The sequence below is a fragment of the Festucalex cinctus genome, chromosome 2, assembly GCF_051991245.1.
Source record: "Festucalex cinctus isolate MCC-2025b chromosome 2, RoL_Fcin_1.0, whole genome shotgun sequence".
Classification (NCBI taxonomy): domain Eukaryota; kingdom Metazoa; phylum Chordata; class Actinopteri; order Syngnathiformes; family Syngnathidae; genus Festucalex; species Festucalex cinctus.
Genome location: NC_135412.1, coordinates 3,550,405 through 3,575,448, shown reverse-complemented (window position 1 = coordinate 3,575,448; position 25,044 = coordinate 3,550,405). Strand labels below are relative to the sequence as shown.

Here is a 25,044-nt window from a genome sequence, read left to right as displayed (position 1 = left end):
AGGCCTCCAAAAAAGTGGTTGCTATGTCATAAAAATATCAACACCACAATTCCAAGAAGGCCTTTGCACAGTCTGGAGCTTGGGCCCTAATAATGATATTCCATCAACTTAAAAGCATCAATTCGATGCATCTTTTTAATGAAAACCAGCAACATTAAGAAGAAAACTCGATACAGCAATTCATCAGTCCTGCCAGCTTTTCTGTCAGCGGCTCTTCAACTTCCTCGTTTGACTGCGTGTCGCTTCCTCTTTCGCTTACCGCCATGAATGTTTCTCAGGGTGAGGCTTCAAAAAGGCGACAGGCGACAAATTTGACAGAAAATAATCCTCACATAACGGATTTTACGAACGGAGCGACAAGTTAAGTTTGGTTTCAGCTTAGAATCATTGTGCAGGGACTTGTGGGACTTGCACAAGATGGGTGAGTACGAGAGAAAGTCATTTACTTGCTCAAATACAACAACTCATTATGATTTCTTTCCTGTTCGCAGCACTGGTTTGTTCTTCCGTGGATGTTTGACAAAACTGTGGCATTTGCAGTTTACATGCTCTCTGCCTGAGTGTGTACGCATGTGAGATGGCAGGAGACACCAGTACCTTGTGTTGGACGAGCATGTCTCCCACCGGCCAAGCCAAGACCCCAGACATGTCCCCCACAGCAACTATCGGCAGTAGCAGCATCTTCCCGGCGAAGATTATCAAAGTGTGTTTCCTCAGCAACAGTTTTAACCTCGGCAAGAACTTCAAACTGGTCCGCTGCGGCGAAGGAACGACAGTCAGGGTATTTTACAACTACGATGCTCACTAACTAATAGGGATGTAACGATACTAGCAATATCGTGATATCGCGATATTACAACTGCCACAATATCGTCGTCGTCATGTTCACAATATTTAAAAGGAACACATCTGTTAAAAAAAAAAAAAAAAGTCAGGTTGATTTCCATTTGTGCAGTTCTAGCACCTTCTAGTGGCTATTTTATAGTGCAATTTAATTTTCATTAGGAATGTTTTGGCCTTCTATGTTTAAAATATATGCTAATTGTCAGATGAAGGGGAACCTAATTTGCTTGTGAAGTGATCAATGTGTGCTTGCATTAGCAAGTAAGTGCTATTGTTATTAGAGATTGTAGGTGGTTTATATGCATTGCTTTTTTTTTTTCGTGTGCGCTCTTTTTTTACAATATTGCGATCTTTTTTAAATAATGCCAACGCCCCCACAATATCGTGATAATGATCGTATCGTGACCTTCATATCATGATATCGTATTGTGATGTTTGGATGTCGTTACATCACTACTAACTAAATACTATTGTAGTTTTGTTCTGGATTGTGGGGTTCTGGGTGTATCGTGGCCTGTGTTGCGACATCACCATCTTCTGTCACAGGAAGTCATCAACAGTGTCCTGCTGGGTGGCTGCGTGGGTCCTGGCATAAAACACACCCAATGTTATGGTCTACTCCTCAAACACCTCAAGTCGTCTGTGATACACTGGCTGCACCCGGACCTGACCATGACGGAACTCACCCAGCGTTTTGAGCAGCAGCACCTGGAGGCCGAGTGGAGGTGATTGTGGTAGAGTAAATATGCTCGAAATGAAACAAGGAAGTTACTGCCAATGTTACTTTTCCCCCCCAGATATGACTTAAGGATCAGATATATTCCGTCAGATTTCTTGGAAAAATTCCAAGAGGATGAAACCACCATGCTCTACTTTTACCAGCAGGTCAGTTATGTTATTGATTGAAGGGCTTTTAAAACACAACGGTTTAAGGTACCTAACTACAAGTGAGTGTGTTTGCAGGTACGCAGTGACTATATGCAGAAGTTTGCCTCTAAAGTCAGTGATGGGATGGCTCTCCAGCTTGGTTGCCTGGAGATTAGGTAGGGCATACTTCCAAGTACACACATCTGTATCTGTTTTTTGCATGAAAAAAAAAACAACCAAAAAATGGCCTGCTCTTTTATTGCTTTGGCAGGCGATACTTCAAAGACATGAATCCAAATGGACTGGAGAAAAAGTCCAACTTTGAGCTGTTAGAGTAAGTCAACAACATTTGACAATATATGCGTGCACACAAATTTTAGTGACAATGGATCACTGTTTGTGATGGTAATGTTTTTTTTTCATTCATTTAAGTGATGTTATTGTTTTAGGAGGCAATTAATGGCTTACAAACGTATTGCGACTTTTGTTCTAATATTTTTGACGTTTGAAGTATGTATGACTCACAGACAGTTTGGTGCCGATTGGTTTGGTTTTCATTTGGGATGGGCGAGTACCGATACCAGGTATCGGTATCGGGCCGATACCAGCCTTTTTTCAAGTACTCGAGTACTCGTGACGCAGACGAGTACAAGCGACCGATGGCAGAGGGGGAAGACGTTAAGTGAGTCCTCCTGGCCTGTAACTGGGGGGTTGGGGGCGCTAACATGCTAACATGCTAACCAATCAACCACCGTGCCGCCCTGTTCAGAAGCATTTTAAGTGAAAACATTCTCCAAATGGAGGCTTCACTGTCGCCAAATATTTAAAGAACTGATTATAAATACAATTCTTAATTATGGTGCTTAAAAACAAACAAACAAAGAAACACTCCAACAAATATTGAATTAATTAAAAACAACTCCAGCAAATATTGAATTAATAAAAGGGATGAATGCAAAACATAAACAAATAAAGATGTAATCATACTTCTTGCTATTTGTTTTGTGCCGCTTTTCATGTTGGCAATTAAACAACTTCCCCTTTCGCTGGAGTGTTTTAAGCAAGTTTTGTGTGCACAAAAACAAGGATTTTAATTTAATAATGCGTACAGCACTAAAACAGCACCCAATTCCAGTTATTTAGGGACAATGTGTAAAATGTAAATAAAAAGAGAATACAAAGAAGAAAACATTTTCAACCTATGTTCAATTAAATATACTAAAAAAGACACAATATTAAAGGGATCATTCGGATTTTCTGACATGAATCTCTATTTCATCCTCACCTCCAGTGTGTGCGGTCAGCACTGACTTACCCTTGATAGTGTTCTGTGCAACGAGTTCTGGTCCGGTGTTGGACGAGAGGAAAATAGTCCAGCAAGCTGGCTGGTGTCACCTAAATAAAGCGTTTTTCAACTAAAAACAATTTGTGTTCAAAAGAGGGATACATTTGCATCACAATACTATTTAGTGTAGATATAGGTTCCCCTTCATCTGACAATTAGCATAGACTTTAAACATAGAAGGCCAAAACATCCCTAATGAAAATTAAATTGCGCTAAGAAACTAGCCACTAGAGGGTGCTAGAACTGCACAAATGGAAATCAACCTGACTTTTTTTTTAACAAATGTGTTCCTTTTAAGTATTGTGAATATGACGACGATGATATTGTGGCAGTTTTAATATCACGATATCACGATATTGCCCTTATCGTGACATCCCTAGCGACTAGTGTTGAAGCTTCGTTGGTGGAATTCTTTTCCATTCTTGCTTGATGTACTGCACAACTTCAGTCGGTCAACAATCCGTGGCCTCAGTTGTTGTATTTTGTGTGTGTTGATGATGTTTGACTTTCGCTTTGCATGGTCGAGTTTTAACGTCATCATATTTTGTTTGTAACATTTTCCACAACGTCCCAACTCTGTTGGATGTTGTGTTTGTAGGTCATGTGTGAACACTAATACATCTGATTTTTTTTTCTTTAGGAAGGATGTGGGATTGGACTTGTTCTTTCCAATTGAGCTTATCAACAGCATGAAGGTAGCGATCCATCTCGTACATATTGTGTGGTGTCCTCCGCCACTACACTTTTGTGATTTTTGACTTGTCAGCCGAAGCAGCTGCGTCGCATGATCCGGCAGACATTTCAAGGCTACGGCACTCTGAACCAGGAACAGTGCATGGTCAAGTTCTTCAGTACACTGGCTCAATGTTACAGCTATACACAGGAGAGATTTGCCTGCCAACTGGTGGTGAGTGTGTGCGGAAGGAAAGTTACGTTAACTTTCCAGGAGATCATTTGTGACATTGTCTTACCCACCACAACATGGGGTACTTTTGTAGCAGTTGTTTTTTCATTAATATGCCTACAGCCTTACGAAGAGCCCTGACTAGTGCTCTGGCTTCCTGTGCCTCATGCTACGTTCTCACCAAAAGCGGGGGAAGGCGTTTCGGCGGCGCGTTTGCATTATTTTATTTTTTTTCATTTCAACCCCCCTCAACCTTGGTTTTATTGAGCGATAAGTCAGTAACAGGAACATAACCACAATTCATTTTCAATATTGTTAACTTCTTACACTTGTGAAATCGATAATGGAAAGTTGAGTGAATTATCACGATTATTATAATTAAATGCCATTACTTTTTCAAACGTTGCACCTGCCACGCTCGTAAGGAGGACAAAAATGCCAAAATAAGTTAAAGTGAAAATAAGAACGGTAAAACATTTATCTCTCTGGAAATAAAAACGTAATATTTTTTATTTTTTTATTAAAAATGAGCGCGTTTGCATTGTAGTCAATGGAGTTTGCGCACAACGGAACGAAAGTGCTGGGGCGGCGCCGAGGACACGTTTCACGCGCTGGGACGCGGTTAGCAGCAGCGAAAATCCGCACATTCGTGACGAAAATCCGCACAATCGCATATTCGCCAAAAAAAAAAAAAAAAAAAAAAAAAAAAAAAAACTTTTTTCACTTTTCGCCTCACGGCAGCCAATCGGCTTCGAGTACGGGCGCGACGTCACACACCGCTTCCTCTCTATTGTCACCCGAGCGCAACAACACGCCAGCCGGGACAGAATGGTGAGCAAAGAAGCAGCATTCAAGTGCTGGTAAATCTGTTTACCTGCTAATGAACTGTACCGCTGTAGTGATGGGAACATAATTCACCCACGGAAAGTTTGGGACGAAGGGGGAGTTCCGGGTGGGAGGAGTTGGTTAGGATGAAAGGATAAAAGGACAAAATGTTAGTTGGCCTGTGAGCCTCGCGCAGAGTGAAGAGTTGCTGTTAAACACTGAGAAACTGGTGTCAATAAAACGCCAGTCTTTGGCTCCGAACTTCAACACTCCGCCTCCGACTCCCGTCACTACTCGCTACACCGCAATGTTTATCATCCATGTCAAAGCTATTTTTTAGCACAAATGCCGGCCGCCCGATTGCCACTAAAAAAAGCGAAAGTGCTATCACGTACCTCAAAAAAAGGAAAAAAATAGTGCCACGGTTGTTTAGTCCCAGGAAAGAAGTGAAAGTAGTTGGCGGCGCTCACTTTTTGTTGACTCGCTAAAGTGCTCCACTTCCTTGTTCACAAATGGACACGCCTCCTCCGCCCCGGTGAGCACGAAAGCGCCAATGAGCAGCAATCGTTCCAAAAACACTACGCAGTGAAACGCTCACGAAGGAAGCGTTCCAGTTCGATTTGGTGAGAACGCAGCAATAGACGTTTAATGTTTAATCAGCTTCTGGTTTATTAATTGTATTAAATGCTGTGGCTGCTGAATGTCACGTGAAAACCTTTGCTACTAGCTGATGAGAGGAAGCATCTTACCACTGACCCATTTTTGCAAGTCCTGCTCTGTGTTCCACATATAAGATAGATTGATGTATGTACTATGTGCTTCCCCATAGCATGGTTGGCGTGTAACTATAGACCTGGTCATTGGGGCTGAAGGTATCAGTCAGCAAACTGACAATTCAATAGTAAGCTCACTCTCTCTAAATAAAACAAATTCCTGCTTTTAAATATACATTTTGGTGAAATAAACTTTTTTTTTTTTTCCTAGCCTGTCCGCCTAGCCACGTTCCCTCAGGTGAGCAGTATCTTGTTCTCTGCAGAGAGCCATGGCCGAGCGCTTCTCACTGTATACATAGAGGGAACCAAGCAGGTAAATTTCCCGTGACAACCTTGATGCTAAGTAAGAGATTGTGTCAGATTTGCACAAAACACCAGTGCAATGGGGGGGAAATAATGAAGTCCAAATGCATTGTTGCTGAAAGGAGAAGTCAACCCAACATTTTCTTTACAGTAATATACAGGACTGTCTCGGAAAATTTGAATATTGTGATAAAGTCCATTATTTTCTGTAGTGCAATTAAACAAGCAAAAATGCCATACATTCTGAATTCATTACAAATCAACTGAAATATTGCAAGCCTTTTATTATTTTAATATTGCTGATTATGGCTTACAGCTTAAAGAGATACTTTACTTATTTAGCCATTTTTGGCAGTCAAACATTTAATATTTTGCCTATAATAAATGTGATGTTTTCATTATTTTTCATGTACAATTAGTACCTTTAAAAACACATTTTGCAACTTGCCGTCGACTGAAAATGACATCACAAGGGCTCAGGTAGCCAATCACACAGCTCAGCTTGTGAATGTCACAGGTGAGCTGTGATTGGTTGTTTTGGCTATTTTGTGTGTATAATTTTTTTGGTGTTGTGCCAAGTTATTAAATAATAATTGACAGTAAGAAAATAATTTATACATTTTACTTTTGTGCTTCTTTGAGTCTTTATTTTTACACAATTGTTTGCACTTCTACACAACCAAAGTGCTCTGGCCTTGTGATTTAATTTAGCCCCAAATATCCTGTTCTACCCCGCAGCCTCTCTCGGTGAGTACGGAGTCTATGGCTGTTGCAGAAAACATGGCCAACCTAATTGATGGCTTCTGCCAGCTGGAGTGCTCCCCCCCTCAGGGCTCGCTCATTAGCAGGCCTAGAAAAGGTACACATTTGAAGCAGTGGCCTAAAAGTGAGGAAGTCATTTAAAATGAACGTTTGGTAAAATGATGTATCATTTTTTTTTTTTCTTATAGTGAGACAGAAACTGCCCGACATTCCAAAACTGTGAGTTAATAAACCTTTAAAGGGCACCTTAAAAATGGACTGTACTTAATGGTCATACGTGTCAACTCTAGAAAAATGTTGGAACTTATATATGATTACTTACCACCAGTAATTAAACTGATAAAGATTGTTTTTACTTTTGTAGCTGATATATTAAATTACTATATACTAGGGCTGTCCAATTAATCAAAATCCAATTACAATTTCAATTATTACACTCCACAATTACAAAATTAGCATCATCGTAAAAAAAAATAATATTAATACTAATTTTTGAGTTGTTTAAATGTATATATTTGCACCTTTTTTTATACTTGACTTATTGAACAATTTTCAGCAGTGAATAGTTAACATTTTGTGCAGAATGAATTTGATAACTTCATTATTTTTCATGTTAGTCTTTGGTAATTAATTGAATGCATGAACCTTTGGGGATGATTTTAAATGTGACTTTTAGTATATTTAATTTGATATAAACCGGAATAATGACGTCGCGCCCATTGTGTTTTTTAAATGTTGCGCACGAGTAATACACATTAAAAAAAACAAACTAAAACTAATACTGAAACTAACTAAACTAAAACTAAGCATTTATTAAAGAACTGAAACTAATAATAGAAAAAACAGAACCACCCTGAAAAATAATTAAAACTAACTAAATAAAAAAAACAAAAAAAAAAACAAACGTAAACTAAATATATAGCTAAAATATATATAACTAAATATGCAAAAGCACAAATAAATTATTTGTACAATTTTTCGGACTAACACAATTTCTCTTCATAACATGATGTGGCCCTTACGTCCTTCTGATTTTCTGTATGTGGCCCTCAAATGAAAAAGTTTGGACACCCCTGTCTTAAAGGGATACTTCACTTATTTAGCCCATTATAGCAATAAAAAGTTAATATTTTGTCTATAATTAATTTGATACTTTCATTATTTTTCATGTACAATTAGTACCTTTAAAAACACATTTTGCAACTTGCCGTCGACTGAAAATGGCATCACAAGGGCTCAGGTAACCAATCACAGCTCAGCTTGTGTATGTCACATGACCAAACCTAGAAAACAGGTGAGGTGTGATTGGTTACCTGAGCCCTTGTGATGTCATTTTCAGTTGACAGCAAGTTGCAAAATGTGTTTTTAAAGGTACTAATTGTACATGAAAAATAATGAAAATATAAAATTTATTATAGGCAAAATATTAATGATTGACTACCAAAAATGGCCAAATAAGTAAAGTATCCCTTTAATATTCTTAAATGCTTGAACATGTTCTTGTTTTGTACCAAAAACATAAATAATCGTTTGAATAATCGTGATTTCAATTATTGCCAAAATAATCATGATTATTATTTTTTTTTCTCCATAATCGAGCAGCCCTACTATATACTGTCAGTTTAATGAAATATGTTTCATCTCTTTTAGCAATGATTCAACTGGACGCAGTCGAGGTTGGACTAAGTTTCACACTAAACATGCACACTTTCAATAAACTAACACGCATAGACTGCATTTCTCTCTTCTGTCTTCAGGTTCAGACATTTATGCTGAGATTCCGGAGAACACAATAGACCCGTCTGGTGAGTCAGGTTTCCGCACACCCAATAATAATACCTGAAAGAATGTGGCCCGATCATTAAAAAAAAAAATAATAAAAAAATGTGTTTGTAGTTTCAGAGAAGCATAGCATCTCCCGAGCTGATGTAACTGCAAACCAGATCCTGGGGGAGGGCTTTTTTGGCGAGGTTCATGATGGTGTATACAAAAGCCAGGTAAGCTGATCTGCGCTGTAATGACATCACTGCACAGCTTACCCCGTGCGATCAAATCATTGCGGCTACTGTGTTTTTTGTCTATCAAGACGGGTGAGACGATCCAAGTGGCCATCAAAACCTGCAAGGACTGCTCAGCGGGCGTGAAGGAAAAGTTTCTCAGTGAAGCGGGTCAGTTTGTTCACACGTTCACGCCAAATATCCATGTAATACTTTTCTTGAAATCAATCACAAACGTCAGGGGTGTCCAAACTTTTTCATTTGAGGGCCACGTACAGAAAATCAGAAGGATGCAAGGGCCACATAATGTTATGAAGAGAAATAGTTTAGTCCTAAAAATTGTACAAAATAATTTATTTGTGCTTTTTCATATTTACAAAAATGCTACATTATATAAACCAATTTATTTGTAATATGGCAGTAGGTTTATTATAGTTTTGGAATTTTTCATTTTAGTTTTTATTTTGTTTTGTGTTTTTTTTTTTTTTATTTAGTTCGTTTTAATTAGTTTTCAGGGTGGTTCTGTTAGTTTTTGTATTAGTTTTAGTTCTTTAATAAATGATTAGTTTTAATTTAGTTAGTTTCAGTGTTAGATTTAGTTTTTTTAATGTGTATTACTTGTGCGCAATATTTAAAAAAACCACCATGGGCGTGATGTCATTATTCCGGTTAATATCAAAATAAATCAACTTCAAATCACATTTAAAATCATCCCCAAAGGCTCATGTATTCAATTAATTACCAAAGACTAAAAAAAAAAGGAAATTTTTTGCGATAATTATATTTAGTTTTATTTTAGTTAGTTTTGTAAACATAAAATGTAGTTTCAGTTGGTTTTCTTTTTTAAAAAGCATCTTCGTTTTTATTTTATTTCGTTAACGAAATTGTTTTTTGAATTGTATTTTTTTCCGTTAGTTTTAGTTAACTAAAATAACCTTTAATAGCACCTGTGTTTTTCGACACCTTCCCTTCTTACTTTGACCATCTCCAAACATTTTTGTTTTGATTTGATTTGAACTGAGTCAAATGCCATTTTTAAGCATATGTCGCGGGCCACTAAAAAAATGGACGGCGGGCCGCAAATGGCCCCCGGGCCGTAGTTTGGACACCCCTGACATACATAAATGCCTTAAATGCTGTTTAAATTGCCATTAAATTGCAGACTTGATGAAAAATCTGGACCACCCCCACATTGTGCGGCTGATTGGAGTCATTAATGTTGATCCGGTCTGGATTGTCATGGAACTCTGTGAACATGGAGAGGTGTGCATTCATTCATTTTTTTTTTTTTTTTAGAAAATTGATGTTATGTTTAGACACGAATTGCATGTTAATGCTGAAAGATAAAAAAAAAAAATGATTGACTATGATCACAGCATACAATGATTTGTCCCCCTCATTGTTGTGCGTCAAACTGAGGAACACAGACTGAAATTTTGTCATCTAATCTAATCTAATCTAATCTAATCTAATCTAATCCAATCTAATCTAAGGAGGAATTAAATTGCCCAGCTTTGCAATGATCACTTAGGAAATAGTAGTGGCAGAAAACTTAACGTGGGGCTGCATCAAGGATCGTATCTGAGTCCCGTCTTGTTTGCTATGGTGATGGACAGATTGACTAATGAGGCGAACCAGGAATCCCCCCCTGGGCTACGATGTTTACAAATGACATTGTGATCTGTGGTGAGAGTATACACTGTAAAAAGAAAAATGCTGTTTTTACGGTAAAATACCGGCAGCTGTGGTTGCCGAAAGTGTACCGTTAAATTACGGTAACACATTTACTACGTTTACGGTAAAAGATTGTATTGACACTGTTGATTTTACAATTAGAAAATGTACTTAATCCAGGATTTTACTGTTAAAAAAAAAAAAGTTTGGACATTTAAAGGGGCTGTCTGCCGGTTTCACTCAGGAAAATGCACTTTTTAAATACAGGATTTAAACAAATTAACTACTTTTCAATTTATAGATATGGGCTTTTCATAACGTGTGGGGGTGATTTTGTCCTAAACCCCCACACCCCCAGCCTGTATTTCGCCATTTTGTGTTTGTTTTGTAAACAGCGGGACGTTTCTGTGGAAAAACAGTGTTTACACCTCTCCAGCCAATCGCAGAGCGGGGGGGGGGCGTGTCGCAAACGGGGTCGGACGAATTTGCCGGCTGCATGACGTCACTCCCGCAGCAATTTGAAAGCACGCGCGGATTTGTTTTCACTCACTCACTCACAGAAGCTTACATGTGTGAATGAGTGAGTGAAAAAAAAAAATCCGTGCGTGCTTTCAAATTGCCACGGGAGTGACGTCACGCAGCCGACACGTTCGCCCGGCCCCGTTTGCGACACGCCCCCCCACTCTGCGATTGGCTGGAGGGGTGTAAACACTGTCTTTCCACAGAAACGTCCCGCTGCTTACAAAACAAACACAAAATGGCAAAATACAGGCTGTGGGTGTGGGGGTTTAGGACAAAATCACCCCCACACGTTATGAAAAGCCCAGATCTATAAATTGAAAAGTAGTTAGTTTATTTAAATCTTGTATTTAAAAAGTGTATTTTCCTGAGTGAAACCGGCAGAGAGCCCCTTTAACACATTCACTGCCATAGACGGCTTTAGACGTCAAAGATTCATTTTTTTCCTGCACACGCAATAAAACAATGTGCAAAAAAAGCTTTTTCGTTATGCATCAACTTGGTATTAAAGCAACAACAGTAAATTGTAGCGTTTACTACACATAGTTTAAAAAAACAACAACTTTTGTGTAGTCTCCAAGAATATTCAAAACATGCGGACATCCAACTTTAACACATTCACTGCCATAGACGGTTTTAGACGTCAAAGTTTTTTTTTTGTCCTGGACTGGCAGTGAATGAGTTAAACTATTCAAAACATTAATGTGCATTGCTAAGTTGTATCTAATGTGTTACCCATCCCACCTGAGAAATGGGGGATACTGGATTCTCAAAGGTTGCTTTTACCTTGTATTAATTGGACCACAGTCCGTCATGGCCTGGGTCGCATGCGCCTGAGTCGCGCCAGATTTCATGACCTGTTATGTGTCTGTTTAGGTACTGATGTAACAAGTGTCTGTTTACAAAAAATGATGTTCGTGATGTCAACCTTTAATCCTTTAGGTGATGTCGTTCTTTAGTCCTTTACGATTCACTGCCTGTGGGTACAGTCTGAGAATTGTGTGTGGTTTGCCGGATTATTGTCCAACTGTTTCTGTGTACCGCTCTCTTAGTTTCTGCCTCTCAATGTGAATAAATAGTTAAAACCTTATTTGTGTCTGCGCCTTGGGATCCAAACCTCTCAGTAAACAACATAGTCAGACTTCAGCATCTTACCCCGTAAACTTAAAAAAAATAAATAAATCAATGAGTCATTTTATGTTTTTCTGTGACTATGGCGTCAGCTTGGAAAGTATCTGAAGGAGCAGAAATATGTCCTGACTACAGCAACATTAATCCTATACTGTCTACAAATCTGCAAAGCATTATCTTACCTGGAGGGCCTCAGCATGGTGCACAGGTACGTGCAGATGACCTTTTCCTCCATGTGCCATCTTTGCCTTTTGTTGTGCATTCTTCTACCGTGCTTCTGTAGAGATATAGCAGTGAGAAACATCCTCGTGGCATCTCCTGACTGTGTCAAGCTCGGTGACTTCGGCCTCTCTCGTTACATAGACGACCAGGAGTACTATAAAGGTACGCACACATTCCCAAGCTTCGAAGATTTTGGGTGCCGGTGTTCCCATTTATTGAAATTTCTCTCCTTGATTATGCAGCATCTGTGTCACGATTGCCAATCAAGTGGATGGCACCAGAATCCATCAACTTCCGTCGGTTCACCGTTGCCAGTGACGTCTGGATGTTTGGTTAGAGACCCTCTCATGCCACTTTTGTCTGTAATTATTTATTTATTTATATTTAATATACAGTACATTCACTGCTTGCAATTGGCTGGCAACCAGTTCGGGGTTTTATCCTGCCTACTGCCCGAAGCCAACTGGGATAGGCTCCAGCACCCCTGTGATTGTTGTGAGGAATAAGCGGTTAATAAGATGGATGGATAATTATGACATCATATGATCGTTCCAGTGGCGAGCGGTGACCTGGGCATGCTGGACTGAGAAAAATGCGAGCGCCCTTAGCGAGCTGAAAAATGTGGGAGTATTTTTATTGTTAATTTTAATGTTAAATATGATTTCATTATTATTTAATACCACCGTGTAGGTATAAAATTAAAGGGGAAATATTTAGGACTGACGCAGGTTGAAACGCACACACATTTTATCTCATTCACTCCCAGCCATTTTCACAGAAAGAATCCAGTTCGCTCCCGGCTGTTTTACTGGATTTGGACTGATTTTGCAAGGCCCACAGAATATTGTGTTCTATTGCTATAAGAGCATGGAAGCTATCAAAAGAAAGATTAAAGTCTCTTCTTTCATCAGGAAAAAATGTATGTTTCTATCTGTTTCCGTTTTGCACCAATTAGCATTAGAAGAGAGCTAAGTTTCATCTGTTTTCACAAATCTACTTAAAATTGTAAGTAATTTAGCTTTTTTTCTACATGGCCCTGGTTGATCTCCTTTGCTCTGCTGCCACCTGCTGGCCGTTTGTGTAATAACTGCCATTTATGCATTTATGCTCTAGCATAAAAAAACAACAACAACAAAAACGTATAAATACCTCTTTGGGACACTTAGAACATATAAAAAAAAAAAAAGTACTATTACACGTTATAGGGAGCAAATGAGTTAATTAATATAACCAGCACCGTGGTAAGTGAAATGACGCAATCACATGCCCACAAATTTGCCAATACGTTGGAATTTACAGTAAAAGTTGCTACCCCCACCACCCGACTCCGGATAAGCGGCAGATAATGGATGGATGGAAAAAAAAAATAAGCACACAAAACAATGCAACAAGATTTAGTCTGAATACAAATAGTATAAAGAGCAGCATCTCATACACATTGCACGTTAGAAATTCGGAAATACAATGTGGAGAAGTTCGTGTTTTGAAGAACTGATCAATTCGGCCAACTAATGTTTTTCATTGGATGGATACAAGTTAAACCTTGTGAAACACAAGGTAAGCAATTAATCACATACAATATATTTAAAACTAGAACTTTTGGATGAAACGCTTTATTGTGTCATTTCAGATGAAAGACACTTCTACACCAAATTGTAACGTCTGTGAAGGTTTGTTTTTTTTGTCTACCGAAAAAGCACAAAAGGAATGCACAGCAAGAGACATTACTACTTGTTTGCTCCAGGCCTGAAGAGAACTTGGCACTTACAATGCGTCCATAAAGACTAATATTATTTGCACATAATTCCGGGGTCATGGATCCAAAAGCGAGTGAAGTGGTTCAGTTTAAACAGCCGCAAAAAGACACAGAGGGATCTTAAAGCACTATACATACCTTAAGTACTTGTGGTGACATGTCTGCATATGTGGGCTTTAATCCAACATCGTTCCTCCTAAACCAGGGATGAACCTTTTTCAGTCACTTTTTTTCATTTGGGGTGTGAATAATGTCACAGTCCTGACAGCCATTTTCTGTATTGGGCACCACATGTGGGCCTTTTCCATCGTGCCCGCACGGCCGGGTACCACACCACACCGCACCTCACGCAACCACACCAGACAGCAACCGCCGGTTTTCCATGACAACTGGCGCACGGCGAGAAGGGGGCGGCAACATTTGAACCGTCCACGCCAAGCTTGCACTCCCGCATTGCGTGCGGATCTGAAATAACATTTCCCGAGTGGCAAGTCGCGCCAACATTGAACCATATTTACTAGGGGTGTGAATTGCCTAGTACCTGACGATTCGATTCGTATCACGATTCACAGGTCACGATTCGATACCGATTAATCCCGATACGAATTTATAAGTCGATTGTTGCGATTTTTTTTCATTCAAATTTAGAAAATACTAATCAGTACGCTTGTAGAGTGTAAGATTTATATGAAAATGTATTATTTATTTATCTGAAATTTCAGTCTTATAGAGGTTGTAATCTGTTTCATGTTTGAACAGCATTAAAATAAAATATTAAGTCTTAATGTTCCGTTCATATAACATTCTTCCATGCTCAAGGTGTGAATCCTAACCCGAAGTCAGACGTTTTGTTGAATATTTTTCCATTAAAAATGGAAGTTTAAAAATCGATTCACACGCACACAAAAAAATAAAATAAAAATGCAATGATGATAAGACGTTGAATCAGTAAGACTACCGAATGAACAATTCTGAGCTCTTAAAAAAAAAAAAAAAAAAGATTTTTTTTTTATTGAATCGATTCGAGAATCGCGCGATGTAGTATCGCGATATATCGCCGAATTGATTTTTTTAACACCCCTAATATTTACAATTTATTTATTTTATATAGACCACCATGGATGAAATATTGCGATTCACGACCGTCTCGCGAAAACAGCTATTTCTGCCGCTGGAGCTCTCATTCAAGTGAATAGGAACACACGGCAGCCTCGCGATGTTTTGTTTTGTTTTGTTTTTTTAAACCACAAACATTACAAATCCATCCACAAGTATCTTTCAAATTATGAATATAGTTAAGCATTGTTGTAAAACATTATCATATTTATTGTATATACTGTATTTTTATGACTTTGGTGAAGACCGACGGGCGCTTCTGCCTCTCTCGCTTAAAACAAGGAAATGGGCGTGTGCCACGGCGTTGCTTGCGGCGGCCAATCAGGCGACAGGTGACGTCACGGCCCCGCTAGTCCCCCGACGACCGGCGCTGCAGAACCTCTGTCGAAAGGGTTCTAAACAGCGGTTACAACGGAACGGCTCGGCCCCGAAAAAGTCCCGTGGAGCCGCTAACATCCGGGGACAAAGATTGCCGCTTCGGTGTGGAACCGGTACGGTGGAAAAGTGCCTATGTTGAACAAAGGTGAAATAGCAGCCAGAAAATAGCATTGCGTGCAAAGCAAGTTGCAAATTTCCTTACATTTTTTTTTTAGAACGTATGGAAGACCTTATAGACTACAAAGGTACATGCAGATGAGCACAGCTGAGAAGGCAACGTGGGGGTTTGACGACACAGGCCTCTTTATTATCCAAACTGAGCTAGTTAAAGCCAGAAAACTATTCAAAACTCTTGGTTTAATCACGGACAACAAAATGTTCTTGTTGAGAAAGGCAGTGAGTTCGAAGAAGTCCACCAGGAAATGCGGAATGAGTTTATTTCGGCTGAGGAACATCTGAAAGTCTCAGTGGAACGTCCCCACCCTGGTGCCTTCCGCTGAAGCTGTCCAGAATATGCACACGTATCTCAGCCAAATACAGAATAAGCAGAAAGAGAAGGAGAAACATTTTTGGCCAAAGACAGTTCTGACCCCACCCCCCCCAAACGGATGGCATATCGGGCGCTCTCCTAAATGGGTGAAAATCAGTGCGGGCATTTCTCAAGTATTATCATGGAAGGGAAACATGACCAATTCTTCTGACACCTAAAATCCATCCAACCATCCATCATCTACCGCTTATCCAGGGTCGTGTCGCGGCGGCAGTAGCTTTAGCACGGAAGCCCAGACTTCGCTCTCCCCAGCCACTTCAAACAACTCCTCCGACAGGATCCCAAGGCGATCCCAGGCCAGCCGAGAGGCATAGTCTCTCCAGCGTGTCCTGGGTCGTCCCAGTGGCCTCCCGCCGGTGGGACATGCCCGGAACACCTCCCCTGGGAGGCATCCGAACCAGGTGCCCGAGCCACCTCAACTGGTTCCTCTCGACGCGGAGGAGCAGCGGCTCGGCTCTGAGTCCCTCCCGGATGACCGAGCTTCTCACCCAATCTCTAAGGGAGAACCATTTGAGGGAAACTCATTTCGGCCGCTTGTATCCGGGATCTCGTTCTTTCAGCTCGTGACCATAGGTGAGGGTCGGAACGCAGACCGACCGGTAAATCGAGAGCTTTGCCTTTCGACTCAGCTCCTTCTTCACCACGACGGACCGATACAGCGTCACTGCAGACGCTGCACCGATCCGCCTGTCGATCTCCCGATCCATCCTGCCCTCATTCGTGAACAAGACCCCAAGATACTTGAACTGCTCCACTTGGGGCAGGACAGGATCTCATCCCCGAACCGAAGACGGCACTCCACCCTTCTCCGACTGAGGACCATGGTCTCGGATTTGGAGGTGCTGATCCTCATCCCAACCACTTCACAGTCGGCTGCGAACCGCTCCAACGAGAGTTGGAGGTCCCAGCTTGATGAAGCCAACAGGACCACATCATCTGCAAAGAGCAGAGAGGCAATGCTGACGCCACCAAACCGGACTCCCTCGACGCCTCGGCTGCGCCTAGAAATTCGGTCCATAAAAGTTATGAACAGAATCGGTGACAAAGGGCAACCTTGGCGGAGTCCAACCCTCACCGGAAACGAATCTGACTTACTGCCGGCCGGCAATGCGGACCAAACTCTGACACCGGTCGTACAGGGACCGAACAGCCCGTATCAGGGGGCCAGGTACCCCGTACTCCCAAAGCACGCCCCACAGGATTCCCCGCACCTAAAATGATGTCCAAAATTTAATAAGCATGACAGCACCTTGTTGAGCAGTGACAGCCATTTGATGGTTGTGAAGGCAAACACCAAGGAGCCATGACAAATGCCCAAAATGTCGTGATGCAAAGTCTCCCAGGCCACTTAACTCATTCACTGCCAGCACGGTAAAAATTAATCTTTGACGTCTATAGCCGTCTATGGCAGTGAATGTGTTAACATCCACCAAGCTGCATATGCACCCAGCTACAAGCACTTTGTTGGTTGCGTTTCCATAACAGACGCTGAGATGGACCAGCTGGCTCATTTGCACACAACGTGTAAACCAGAATGTGTGTGTGTATGCATCCAAACAGGTGTATGTGTGTGGGAGATCTTCTCCTTGGGCCAACAACCATTCCTCTGGCTGGAAAACGGACAGGTGATCACCCAGCTGGAATCTGGCGTCCGACTTCCCAAGCCGATGTTGTGCCCGCCCAATGTCTACTCTCTGCTGAGCAGCTGCTGGACCTACGAGCCGTATATCCGCCCCAGCTTCAGCCAGCTCGTCTGCTCCCTGAGGTACTCGGCTTCTTACTTAAAGCCTCCATGAGAGCTGAGCTGGCTCACTGAATGAGCCGCTCTTAAAAATAAGCTAATTCCAGCATAACAAATGTAGCGGTAAGCATGCTCAGCACAGCAAAATGTAGCTGGCACGAGTAAAAGTTGGCTGGATGTTTACCGTCTAGGTTGGGGACTAGGGGTGTGAATTGCCTCGTACCTGACGATTCGATTCGTATCACGATTCACAGGTCACGATTCGATTCGATACCGATTAATCCCGATATGAATTTACAAGTTGATTGTTGGGATTTTTTTTTACTCAAATTTAGAAAATACCATTCAGTAAACTTGTACATGTACACTGTAAGATTTGTATGAAAATTTATTATTTATTGATCTCAAACTTCAGTGTTATAACTGTGAGCCACTTTATTTAACAAACAAATGTTAGAACAGCATTGAAATTCAAATATTAAGGCTTAATGTTCCATTAATATAACATTCTTCCATGCTTAAGGTGTGAAATTTAGACGGTTTGTTGAATATTTTTTTCATCAAAAATGGATGTTAAAAAATCGATTCGGCTGCCTATTGAATCGATTCGAGAATTGGGTGCTGTAAGCATCGCGATATATTGCCGCTACTAGCCACCCTGCAATATGTCATTTGTGGACAGTCCCTAACTTCTACTTCTAGTGGTGTCCAAACTACGGCCCGAGGGCCATCTGCGGCCCGCCGTCCATTTTTTAGTGGCCCGCGACATATGCTAAAAATGGCATTTAACTCAGTTCAAATAAAATTATCTTGTATGTTGTAGATGTTTCCCTCCTCCAACACACCAGATTCAAATGATGAGGATCAGGGCCACTGGAAAAAACGAGTGATCAAAATATGAGCGGGACTCACAGTGAACCAAAGGTCATGTAATATTGAATTTTCAAAATCTGAATAGTGTCAGTGTCAGTCAGGTTTTTTTTGTGGGGGGGTTCACAAAATGCTTTGCTTTAATTGAGTTTGTATTAGTTCTCGTTTTCAAAAATTTAAACCTTACCATATGTATCGTGTTGTAGAAATTCAACAGAAATGTTATTTTAAAATCATTTTTTTTAAACAACAACAACCATTGTTATCCTTATTAGGCTGATCCTGATCATTTGAATCAGGTGTGCTGGAAGAGGGAAACATCTAAAACATGCAGGATTGTGGCCCTGAGAACCGGATTTAGACACGCCTGACCTAATGTAAATATACTGACGCTCATTGTGCTTTGACGAAAGGGATATTCTCAAAATAGAAGAGGCAGATACACAACACTGCAACACTTCCAGCTCGCCACTGCTGGACTACGACGACACTGAACCTCCTCCAAAGGTGCTGTATGGTCACAAGAAGGCGCAGTTAACTTCTCGCAGTTTTGTAACTCATTCACTGCCATTGACGGAAAAAGATGTCAAATGATGCATTTTTTTTTGCTGGTCTGGCAATGAATTTGTTAACCACTAACACGTCATCTCTTCTGATCTCTCTTCAGCCTTCCAGAGCCGGCGCCGCCTGTCCCCATGTCTCCTACATGCAGGTGTGCTTCAACACCTGTCCGTAAATTGCAGCGCATTGCTGGCTCACAATTTGTGCCATGCACACGCTGCAAAAACACGTCTGCTTAACTCATTCACTCCCAAAAACGTATACGTTTTTTAGGTTTTTGTTTGCTAGAGTTTTTGTATGAAGGCTTTGATGCAGTTTCTGACCTGAAGTGGTCGCTTAAAGTGATAGTAGTTATTACAAAAAAAAAAAAAGTGTGCTTCATCTGTTTCATAACACTTTTTTTTGTAATAATTACCATCGCTTTCAGCTTCCACTTCAGAAACTGCATCAAAGCCTTCATACAAAAACTCTAGCAAACAAAAACCTAAAAAACGTATAAATACGTCTTTGGGAGTGAATGAGTTAATATGAGATAAAATACACTTGTTCTTAGTGTAAATTTACTAGAAACAAGTGAAATTATCTGCCAGTTGCAGTAAGATAAATTTACTTACTTAGATTTCTTGAAATAAGAAAAATGTGTAGCTCTATATTAATCTTAAAATGAGCTTAAAACACTTAATCTAAGCAACAAATCAAGGAAATTAAATCTTAAAATAAGATGTATGCACTTATTCTAAGTACCCAAAACAAGCAATTAAATCTTAAAATAAGCCAAAAACACTTCATCTTTTTTGTTTTTTAAAAGCGTAAATCACTACTAAAAGAGAGCATCAAGTGTCATTCTTTATTTGTACTGAAGGTTGACTGTCAAGCAGGGAGATGGCACCATTTTTTAATTGCATTTGGTTTGACTCAGCCCGGGATCGAACCCACAACCTCCGTGTCTGAGGGTAAACACTCGACCACTCGACCACAGAGCTGTTAGTCTGTTCACTGGAAAGAAGGCAAATGAGCTTAATAAGTATGACCAGGACCATAAAATGCAACAGTATGTTTTAGGGTTGTTTTAGCTTATTGTGCATAAAAAATGAACCAATTTTAAGATTTACAAACGAAGTGAGAAATGAGACAAATAATCTCAAAACAAGATGAATAATCTTGGAAATTCTGCTCTTGCAAAAAGTATATAATTCTCAAAACAAGACAAAGAAGACTATTGCTTGATATAAGCATTTAAGTCTAGGTTTGATATCTGATTTTTTTTTTTTTTTAGTGAACAGACTTAGAGCATTTTAGCTTATTATGCGTGAAAATTAACTAATTTTAGGATTTACAAACTAAGTAAGAAATAAAAGACAAATCATCTTAAAACATTATTAATAATCTTAGAAATTCTGCTCTTGTACAGTAAATAATACTCATAACAACATCAATAAGACTTTATGGCTTGAGATAAGTCTTTAAGTCTAGGTTAGATAGCTTCAATTTGCAGTGGATGTTGTGCATATCGAGTTGCGCCATGTCAGCTTGTCGTGTGTGTGGGCGTGTTTAGGGAACGGCCTGGGATTCGCCAGTTTGGGAGAAAGAGCAAGCACGAGTTGACGACACTCTTGAAAGGCAAAAAAGGGAGATGGCGATGGACAGACAGTGGCTGGAGCAAGAGGAGCGACAAATGGTGATGCAGCAACCTCTACACGTCATCACGCACCCCGACGCAATCGTGCGACTCGTGCGTTTTTGTCTTGCAGGATCCCGCCGTGAGGCAAGCCTCAAACGCCAAGGTGCCATGTTTGTTTCAACAGCTCAAATATTTGCATTACTGCACTGATGTTTGTGTGTATTGAATTAGTGCTCGAAAGTTGCACCTGTTAAAATGCAAGCGCTCCCTCTGTCTGTTTGACTCATTTAACTATTTAAAAGATATAAAGCTGTTCTGCAAACAGCAGCTTAACTCTTTTTACTGCCACACGTTATTAAAAAAAACAACCCCCAATGCCAGCGGATTTCGAGCATTTTAACTCATTTTTCGAAGCAAACAGAATATTGTGTTTTTTTGTTGTTTTTTTTGCTACATAAACAACATGGGTACCACATGAAAGATCGCATTCCATTCTTTCATTAGAAAAAAAAAGTATGTTTCTACCTTATTCCGTTCTTTAGTAATCACTAGGGGTGTTAAAAAAAAATCGATTCGGCAATATATCGCGATATTAAATCGCGCAATTCTCGAATCGATTCAATAGGCGGCTGAATCGATTTTTAAACTTCCATTTTTAATGTAAAAAATATTCAACAAAACGTCTTACTTCGGGTTAGGGTTCACACCTTAAGCATGGAAGAATGTTATATTAATGGAACATTAAACCTTAATATTTTATTTTAATGCTGTTCAAACATGAAACAGATTACAACCTCTATAAGTTTCAGATAAATAAAGAATACATTTTCATACAAATCTTACACTGGACAAGTTTACTGATTAGTATTTTCTAAATTTGAAGAAAAAAAAAAATTGCAACATTCGTATCGGTATTAATCGGTATCGAATCGGATCGTGACCTGTGAATCGTGATACGAATCGAATCGTCAGTTACTAGGCAATTCACACCCCGAGTAATCACCATTTGAAAATGGGTCATTTGAGTGACATTGAGCGAAAATCGAAAAGAAAAGATACATTTCCTCCACAACAGTGACTTTGATACGAATATTTTGTGTTTAGTGACGCTCCGTCAAATTAGATTTAATGTTACAAAGGCTTTGATCATTCACGTCAGCCTTGAAAACGTTCGATTTCATCAGATTGCGTCATGTTTCATTGTAATTCGCAGCTCTAGTTAGGGCCCGAGCAGCTACCGCTGCCATCTGCTGGCCATAGTTAGTTTTTGATTTCACAACTCATTGAACCGGCTTCACTGCACTTGGACGTTGCACTGACCACTGATATATTCACACAAAAAAAAAGTAGTTGACGTCACTTAACGTTTATGGCGGCATACATCGTGATTGTGCTGAACGTTATTAAACGTTTTTGGCGGTAAAAGAGTTAAGCAACAGCCTGATCGGGCCCTTTTTTAATTTGCAGCTTACGGAGAAAAATCCAGCTGACGGTAAGTTGCCTTGCCGTTTGTTGACGTTCACAAATGGTAATGCAGAGTATGTAAAAATAACAAATATTGTTTTTAAAGGTTCTCCGCCAACTTCCCCAGCCCCTCCTGACGTCACCTTGGTAAAACCATCATCATCTCTCTGTTGGCCCGCTGATTGCATCACATTTCTATTATTTTATTTAGGTGCTTATGCAGACAATAAGAACAGAATAGTTGTGTTGCAGTCTCGTCCCACAGCTGAATTGGACCGATCCAACGATCAGGTTTACTCGAGCGTCATGGCAATTGTCAAACAGGTGGTGCAGCTGAAGAATGACGTCCACATGCTGCCTGCCTCAGAGTATCCCAACGCTGTCAAAGTAAGAGTGCGCTTTTTATTTATTTATTTTTTTTATTTATTTTTTTTTTTTTTATTTATTTATTTTTGTATTTATTAAATCGGATGTAACCTGGCCAACTGGCCCCTTCGTCGCTCCTCTCCATCTCCAGGCAATTGGCGTCACCTTGCGAAGCCTCATTCAACACGTTGATGATGTCATGCCTTCTCTGCACAGCTCAGTTACAAACGAGGTATTGTACTTCTTGGTATGCCTACCGCAGGGGTGTCCAAACTACGGCCCCCGGGGGCCATTTGCGGCCCGCCATACATTTTTGTGACGGGCCGTGGCAAATACTAAAAATAATTTTTCAATGCTGTTTAAACAAAAAAAATTAAAGAGGGTGGATTAAACATTTCTAGCTATGCAAAGACACAAATTTGAAGCTAATAATTCAGTTTCAGAAATGAAAATAATTTCATCCACTTGTTGCTTAGTGTCACATTAGATTAATGGTTCTTAAGTGTGGTCAGTTGACGACCGATTGTTCTTGTTGTGGTTCAGAATGTCAAGTTGGGATCAGCTGCTGCTCAGTGGAGAGGCGCATCTATTATAGTGACACACAGGGGTCACTATTTGCCTTGTGACTGTTAGCAGTTTTCAATAAGTAACTGTACATTATATCAACAATTTATAATTGGTTCATTGATTTTTACCATGTTTAACTCATTCACTGCCATTGACGGAACAAGACGTCAAATTTTTTTGCTGGTCTGGCAATGAATGTGTTAATAAATAACTTTAAAAAAAAAAATATCAAAGTGGCCCTTACAGCTTTCTATTTTTCTGTATGTGGCCCTCAGAGGAAAAAGTTTGGACACCCCTGGCCTACTGTCTACTAGGGATGAATGGATGGATTGATTGATTGATTGATTGATTGATTGATTGATTGATTGATTGATTGATCATATAGACATAAAAACAAACAGCAGAGAAACAACAATTAAAAAAGAAAGGACGTTTTGTGCTTTTTTTTTTCACGGGCCTTTCTCAGATCGTCGGCACAAAGAAGCTCCTGAACAAGGATTTAGGGGAGTTGATCAACAAGATGAGATTGGCCCAGCAGAACTCGGTGACAACTCTGAAGCAGGAGTGCCAACGACAGATGCTGGCCGCCGCGCACACACTGGCGCTGAACTCCAAGAACCTGCTGGATGCGGTGGACCAGGCCCGTGTCAGGATGAGTCAGGATGAGGACAGCTCAGCGGATTCTGTTATTTAAATGTAGAATCGATGGTACGTTCATGAAAAGCAGAAGTACGAGATGGAGAAGCAAACATTTATTTGCACGGAACTCTTCATGTTTGTTCAAAGTTGGACATCTGCCACATTTCCACAAAAAGTCACATTCACAAATCCTTGTGTATGATCATAGACCCGGGGTGTCCAAACTACGGCCCGGGGGCCATTTGCGGCCCGCTGTCCATTTTTCAGTGGCCCGCGACATATGCTAAAAATGGAATTTGACTCAGTTCAAATAAAATAAACAAAACAAAAACGTTTGGAGATGGTCAAAGTAAGAAGGGAGGGTGTCGAAAAACTGGTGCCATTAAAGGTTATTTTAGTTAACTAAAACTAATTTTTTTTTAAACTAAAACTAAAATTCAAAAACAATATTGTTACGAAATAAAATAAAAACGAAAATGCTTTTCAAAACTAACTAAAACTAGCTAAATAATTATAGCAAACATGTCCTTGGTTTTAGTCTTTGGTAATTAATTTAATGCATGAGCCTTTGGGGATGATTTGAAATGTGATTTTTAGTAGATTTATTTTGATATAAACCGGAATAATGACGTTTGAAAGCGTGTCGCACAGAAGTGACATCATCGCGCAGCAGCCAATAGAAAAGCACCAAAAGATAGACGCCGCTCCCATGCTGTTCTTTTTTAAATATCGCGCACAATACACATTTAAAAAAAAAAAAAAAAAGAATACTAATACTAAAACTAACAAACTAAACTAAAACTAAGCATTTTTTAACTACTAAAAACTAACAGAACCACCCTGAAAACTGAAAAACTAACTAAAATTAAAAATTCCAAAACTATAATAACCTTACTGCCATATTACAAATAAATTGGTTTATATACTGTAGCATTTTTCAAAATATGCAAAAGCACAAAGAAATTATTTGTACAATTTTTAGGACTAAACACAATTTCTCTTCATAGCATTATGTGGCCCTTGCGTCCTTCTGATTTCCTGTATGTGGCCCTCAAATGAAAAAGTTTGGACACCCCTGTCATAGATTGTCAAGTGAAACGGAACAACGCAGTCGATGACGCTTGCTGAAGCTGGCACTGTTGCAGGACTAAAATAAAAGGGAAAATGGTTGTTTTGAGTTTTTGCAATGTGCTCACTCACCACCATAAAAATAGCAAGGAAAAATCTTTATTAGCTTGTTTTATTTTTTG

General features: G+C 39.9%; 1 protein-coding gene across 2 annotated transcripts; it reads left to right on the top strand.

Annotated features, from left to right (window-relative positions):
• The first annotated feature begins 247 nt into the window (after window positions 1-247).
• Window positions 248-24,963, top strand: LOC144013419 (protein-tyrosine kinase 2-beta-like). 2 transcript variants are annotated; one of them, XM_077512262.1, is made up of 30 exons: window positions 250-421; window positions 492-781; window positions 1,390-1,568; window positions 1,641-1,728; window positions 1,807-1,886; window positions 1,982-2,044; window positions 3,696-3,750; window positions 3,822-3,962; window positions 5,614-5,685; window positions 5,769-5,870; window positions 6,599-6,719; window positions 6,811-6,841; window positions 8,273-8,298; window positions 8,380-8,427; window positions 8,519-8,619; window positions 8,709-8,790; window positions 9,782-9,882; window positions 12,036-12,151; window positions 12,227-12,327; window positions 12,408-12,497; window positions 17,526-17,730; window positions 18,990-19,083; window positions 19,244-19,288; window positions 20,693-20,815; window positions 20,889-20,921; window positions 22,226-22,250; window positions 22,329-22,369; window positions 22,475-22,609; window positions 22,740-22,820; window positions 23,622-24,963. In XM_077512262.1, exons 2-30 carry the CDS (start codon window positions 578-580, stop codon window positions 23,847-23,849), a joined length of 2,811 nt encoding a protein of 936 aa, XP_077368388.1. In that variant the 5' UTR covers window positions 250-421; window positions 492-577; the 3' UTR covers window positions 23,850-24,963. The 2 variants fall into 2 exon arrangements, 1 of the variants encoding a protein (XP_077368388.1); XR_013282237.1 differs by lacking the exon at window positions 23,622-24,963 and having other exon boundaries at window positions 248-421; window positions 22,434-22,609; window positions 22,740-22,762.
• Window positions 24,964-25,044: the final 81 nt, after the last annotated feature.

Coding starts and splice junctions, on each gene's coding strand:
- LOC144013419 (XM_077512262.1), top strand. CDS start 578: ATGGCAGGAGACACCAGTACCTTGTGTTGGACGAGCATGTCTCCCACC. Junction 3,963..5,613: donor GATTTGCCTGCCAACTGGTG/GTGAGTGTGTGC, acceptor GCTTCCCCATAG/CATGGTTGGCGTGTAACTAT. Junction 12,328..12,407: donor CGACCAGGAGTACTATAAAG/GTACGCACACAT, acceptor TTGATTATGCAG/CATCTGTGTCACGATTGCCA.